General features: G+C 34.9%; 1 protein-coding gene across 1 annotated transcript; it reads right to left on the bottom strand.

The window, feature by feature from the left end:
* Positions 1 to 1,062: 1,062 nt before the first annotated feature.
* LOC140886825 (cytokinin riboside 5'-monophosphate phosphoribohydrolase LOG1-like) lies at positions 1,063 to 4,543 on the bottom strand. Its single transcript, XM_073293696.1, has 7 exons — positions 4,353 to 4,543; positions 3,510 to 3,607; positions 3,281 to 3,311; positions 2,506 to 2,605; positions 1,789 to 1,859; positions 1,560 to 1,703; positions 1,063 to 1,408 (listed from the first exon to the last, which is right to left on the bottom strand). The coding sequence occupies exons 1-7, from the start codon at positions 4,473 to 4,475 to the stop codon at positions 1,316 to 1,318; spliced, it is 660 nt and encodes a 219-aa protein (XP_073149797.1). The 5' UTR covers positions 4,476 to 4,543; the 3' UTR covers positions 1,063 to 1,315.
* Between the last annotated feature and the right edge of the window lie 1,372 nt (positions 4,544 to 5,915).

Here is a 5,915-nt window from a genome sequence, read left to right as displayed (position 1 = left end):
CTCGTTAGGAACATATTTAGAGTGATCTGCATTCACTAGAGTATCTCTCACATGTCCATTAACATTTTATGGAGGCATCATGAACAAAGATTGTTCGGTCCTACCCCATGGGTTTTACCCCATGGGATACGTGTCTGGCCAATTCATGTGGGCTCCACATCAATTGACATGGGCCCCACATAAATGGACCACTCACATGCTGCCACCTATCTCATGGAGTAGGGTCGAACGAACCTCATGAACAAATAATCACCCACTTCAACCATATTTTGTTGATTGAATGATGGATATTATCCACCGAGTGATCTACATTCACCAAAGTATTTCACAGATCCCCGCTCATATTTCGTCCATTGATTAATGGATTATGCACAAAGTGATCTACACCCGAAGAAGCATCAAACTGTATTCCGCTGTATATGTATGCGAATGCACCAACTTGTCCTTTTGTCGATCAGCTTAATTAAGCTGACTCTCTTCCCTACTAGTTTCTTGTTACTAACCTTTGGTGGGATCAATCTTGTCTGTGGATCATATCTTAACAGCAAACAAGCGTCAGAAAATTAGTTTTGAAACATGTTTGTAACACACATGGTCCCTCTTTCTTATCCTTATTTCTTGGTTACACATGTTGCCTACACACACATGGCCTGGCCCCTTTCATTTATTACTTCTCTTATGGCATATTAAAGTACTTATTCCACATATTTGTTTGCAAGCAATGCATATGCATAACATATTTCTTCTAAGACTTCATTCAAACTTAAAAAGCTGTAAGTTTCTTGGAATTTAGAGTATTACATAGCACAGAAAACAAAGTAGTATATACATAAGAAAATGTATGTATGCACGCGATGCAGATGCCAAGATTCTGATGGCCGTCGTACGTCTCTTATTTTCACTTCCATTTTCATCATCTTTCGGTGATACGGAAAGAAGTCCTCTGAGCACATCACTTTACTATAAGATATCTCAGATAATATAGATGCATGGATGGTTGAATTTGTGACATAAGTATTTAATCCAAGTGAGTTGAGAGTGAATAAGCAAAGCATTGACGAGCCAAATAGTGTAAGTTTCCATTGGTAGGAAATTAAATTACATAGAGAATTTTTAGTAGTTACATATTGCAGATAAGACTAAGCTTAATTACTATGTGAAGGGAAAATAAGGTGCCAGATTCCAAGATAGAATATACAAAATACTACTCCCCCCACAGCAAGAATATTAAAAATTTTCCCAGTCAGATTTTCCTTCATGCCAATTCCAGGATCTAACCATCTCTTGCTAGTCTGCAATTCAATTCAACTTTCTTTCACCTCGAAATATCGTATTTCTGGGGGTAACCGAGCTGCTCAATCTCCCAACTCAATTTCGAAGCAACCCTTTCATGGCGTGGTACGTATTCCTGCAGATCACAAAGATTTGAGCAATTAGAGGACTCAACTTTAAGTTTGTAACAGTTAACCTTTCAGTGTGTTTTGTTTTTTTTGAAGCAACCTTTCAGTGTGTTTTAAGGTTCTTTGCCTGGAGATTGTACTAAAAATGGCATATCTTACCTCCAGTTTCTTGACAAGTTCCCTCGATGTTGTTGCAGATACAATAATGTGACGAGCATTCGGACAAATGAAGCCCTCCTCTACAGCTTTGTCAATGAACGACAATAGGGAATTATAATATCCATCCACATTCAGCAATCCAACCTGCGAAAATGATCACGATACCTTAAAATATGGCCCCTTCTCCACATTTAGATCAATAAGTTTCTTAGTTTTTTTATATATATACCGGCTTATCATGAATTCCGAGTTGAGCCCAAGTTATGACTTCGAGTAATTCCTCCAAAGTTCCATAACCACCTGCATATTTCGGGTTAACCAGATTTGAGTTTCGAAATTTGCTCGATTAGTATACAATAAAGGTCATGCTGACGCTTATAGATTTATATGCCTTTGAAATTTGTTAACTTGTCCCTTGTTTGTAGTGGCCTATACAGGTAGTGGAAGACATAATCATATAGTAAAGCATTTCAGCAATGATTTCTCTCAAGGTAACATGATAGAAAAAAAAATCAGGATGCTTTGTACTCTCTGATTCGTTGACTGAATTTGGTATTGGAATGTAATCAAACCATTCAATGGACTCAACACAATGAAAGGATGATCATTCTTGGAAGAGGTGAGCATGGGTTCTGTCAAGTCAATCTTCAGTGTATCCGGGACGGGACCGGACCCATCCGAGGAAACTAGCAGGAGTAGGGACGACTCCTACCTTCAAATTATTGTGTTCATTGCCGACTTTTCAAATTTTCGGTGTAATTTTTCTGAAAGCACATTAGGTTGCTTCAATCGTACTTATTGAATTCACGAAGTTCACAGGTGAAGTTCTTTTTGTCTTTCTTGAAATTTTACTTGGACTCTTTTCTAGTACCACAGGTTTCACCACCTAAATCCATTAAATCTAAACCACTCGTCCTAGGTCGGCTCATTCGGGCATAATACCAACCTGGTAAGGCAATAAAAGCATCTGAATGCCGAGCCATCTCGGCTTTCCGTTGGTGCATATCAGCAACTGCCTTCACTTCCCCGACCGTTACACCGGTTAACTGCAAAAAAATTTACTCAATCCCATTAATTCAAAGTGTCGGATAAATCGAAACCAAGAAAATTTAATCACATTTAGGTGCTGTGCACTTTTTGCAATAAAACAAGGGTGACTAATCCAAGAATCTTGAAAGTCAGCAGCAACAGAGCAAGTGGTAGATTTACTACCAGATAAAAACATATACATACACTTGAATAACTTTTAAAATCACATAAAAGGCCAATGCAGAAGAATACAAGAACACAGCAGAGCGAATAAGGGGTGGGGGTGAAACAGAAAAAGGAAAAATCTTGGAGAAGACTTATGTCCAAAAATGCATAAAATGTTGTGAAAAACACCAGCCACCTAAGTACTACACTCTGGATAAGGTTGCAAAGGACCAAACAAGACACAAGGATTTCCATTTTTCCATGTTGTCAGAATCAAGGAGAACATCAGATTGATCACATTTCTTCAAAGAGGAGAAAAATGCACAAATCGGTAAAAAAAATTTGGAAAACAGTAATAAGAATTGGGAATGAATGAGCGAGCAATCCAAGAATTTACTGTAGCTAGAACCTTCATAAGAGAAAAGGCAAAAGGATTAGTGAAATCTTTTGTTGGATTTTTAGTTTATGTACTTAAATTTATTAATAAGAAAAGGCCTACTTTTAAAATCATAGCAGTCAATACATACCTCTCTAGGCATGAGAGTCTTGGGAATCACCCTGCATAGGGAGACAATAACATGACAAATATCACTTTTAATGAAGAATTAACCAAACAAAACCAAACAGAACAAGCTAATCTCAATTAGTAATCTTGAAAAAAGTAAAAATCCCACTTTTTTGGGGGGCTATTTTACAACTTTTTAGTCCAAGATTCAATGCCAGTACAATAAGAAATTCAAAAAACAAGAACCTTACCCAATGACATGCCTACCGCCACTATGAACAGCTTGTGAAACCAACCCCATTAAGCCAATGCTACCTCCTCCGTAGACCAAATCAATGTTCCTAGAAACCTTATAGCACACGCAAATATATCAATATTAAAGTTCCCATAAAACTCCAGAAAAAGTGTAGAAAACAAAGTTTAAAAGTTCGTTTTAGTATAGTCATTATAATAAGATTACAAGCAATATACTGCGTGGGAGTACTTTTTGAGTTACATACAAATGTTATTTTGATAAAAAGGTGAACTTCACTGCTAAAATTTGAGGGACACCACCGATGATTTGACTGGACATAAGTGAAGTTGAATGTAAACTCGAAATCTAACTGAATCGAACGTGGGATTTTTGCTATTTAAATTCTTGAGGGATTAACAGATAGAGAGAGCCCTTTTTAGTAACAAAAATGAAAATTCCACATGTTTGTGGACTGGAACACTACGTGCATGAGAGCTTATGGAGTAAAATAATAATATAAAAATCAATGGCGTAAGCAATGAAATTTAAAAAATCCCAAATGCAGAAACACCAGGAGTTTTTAAGGTGAAAAAAAACAGAGAGATGAAATGAAGAAACACATGGAGCGATTTCAGGTCAAATTCCCAGAGAAACAACAATGAAAGTCGCAAACTTTAGATTCGAAGATTTTTAGGCCAATCACTTCTCCACAGCCCATTTGAAAACAAAGCAACCTTTTACAGCACGCCCACCGAACAAAATACAACAATATGAAAGAAAATAAGAAGAACAACAATAATAATGATAAAGAAGCCAACTTTGTCCAATAGGGAGAAAGCCAAGAAGCTACGAATATTACCAAAACTTTTCCCAGTTCAATAGCAGATTCTTGATAGCTGGTCTTCTTGCCTTGGCTACTCCCACAAAACACACAAATCCTCTTGAATTTTGACGAAGATTTCACATCATTTTCTCTCTCCATTTTCTTTCCCTGCAATTTCTATCTTCGTGTTTTTGGTTTTTGAATCCCCTATTATATGGAAAAATAGAGTAAAAGATGAATCTTGATGCTAATAATTGTCTCCCTTATATATATAAGCACACGACATCAATGGCAACTGTGGTCTTACGTGGGCACATTGGTAAATAAATAATAGATAGTTAAATAAAAAAGTTTGTGATATATAATATATATATATTTATACTACGCACAAGTTATAATATTTTTGAGAAAACAAGTTATTTATAGCTTTATTTTGCTCGATAAATACCACCATTTTTCTCTGGAAATATATGTTTAAAAAACATTTTGGATGGGATATATTTTTCTTCTACTCAATACATTCGTAGTAATGCATAACCGATCTATTTATATCAAAAAAAACACTTATAAAATGGCATGAATAAATTTTGTGAGATGAACTTTCGAGCCGACTCGGCCCATGAAATGTATTTTTTTTGTGTTGAAAATATATATTGTTTTTTTATTACAAATATGACCGAGTCCACCCGTCTCATTGATACATATTTGTGACATTTAAGTCATTTTATTACTTTGGTATCATTTAGGTAGTGTTTGAGAGAGCTTCTAGGAAGCATTTTTCAACTTTTTGTTAACAAATTTCAAATTTTGTTAACAAAAAAGCTGATAAGTGCTTTTAAAAAGCTCTCTTAAACACTACCTATACTAGTTATAGAGACACACACAATGTGTGTTAGGTTAATTTTGGTTTTTTAAAATTTATATTTTGAAACTTATATAACGATTTTCCAAATAGATTCATGATAGAAGTTTTCCACTTCCTTCAAGATTGTCATTTTATATATATATTTCTAGTTAATACTTGAATATAGTTTAGTTGAGCGTAGGATTTATTTTACTGTCACATTGACATATATATTACTCAAATTTGAATAAATAATAATATAGATTGAGAAATACGTTTTCTAATTTGATCATGATATATTTCATAAATTCGCAAAGTTTTGTCCATGTTCCCCATTAATACTTTCCTTCATAAAAAAACAATACAGATTAGGGTGTTCACACGTGGATAAACACCACTTGCCTGCGAGACTGGCACGTGTGGACCACTTCATTTAGTGATTTTTCCCCCTTCTAATTTTTTTCTACTCAGATTGAGTTGATGTACATTATTCATTTTTAAAATCAATTGCGTATAGAAAGTGGTAATGGGCGAAATTGGAAAAATGTTACTACGTTAGAGAGCTTTTACAAGCTTTTAATTTAAAGCTAACACACTTATATGCATCCACGATAAACATCAATGTGAGCATTCATTAAGTACGTTTACTTTGTGAATGTGATGAAAAATAATAAAATATACATTTAATAAGTTGATGTCATCTCACATACTTGCGTAAATGTCCATGTAATAGGATATATAAAGAATATTGTGGA

This window comes from Henckelia pumila, chromosome 3, assembly GCF_033568475.1.
Source record: "Henckelia pumila isolate YLH828 chromosome 3, ASM3356847v2, whole genome shotgun sequence".
NCBI lineage: Eukaryota > Viridiplantae > Streptophyta > Magnoliopsida > Lamiales > Gesneriaceae > Henckelia > Henckelia pumila.
This window is presented reverse-complemented; position numbering and strand designations above follow the sequence as displayed.

Bases quoted from the DNA above. Each gene is read 5' to 3' on its own strand.
- LOC140886825 (XM_073293696.1), bottom strand. From the start codon at position 4,475: ATGGAGAGAGAAAATGATGTGAAATCTTCGTCAAAATTCAAGAGGATT. The intron at 3,608-4,352 runs GTAATATTCGTA...GTGTGCTATAAG, and splicing joins TTGAACTGGGAAAAGTTTTG to GTTTCTAGGAACATTGATTT. The intron at 3,312-3,509 runs GTAAGGTTCTTG...CTCCCTATGCAG, and splicing joins GGCGGTAGGCATGTCATTGG to GGTGATTCCCAAGACTCTCA.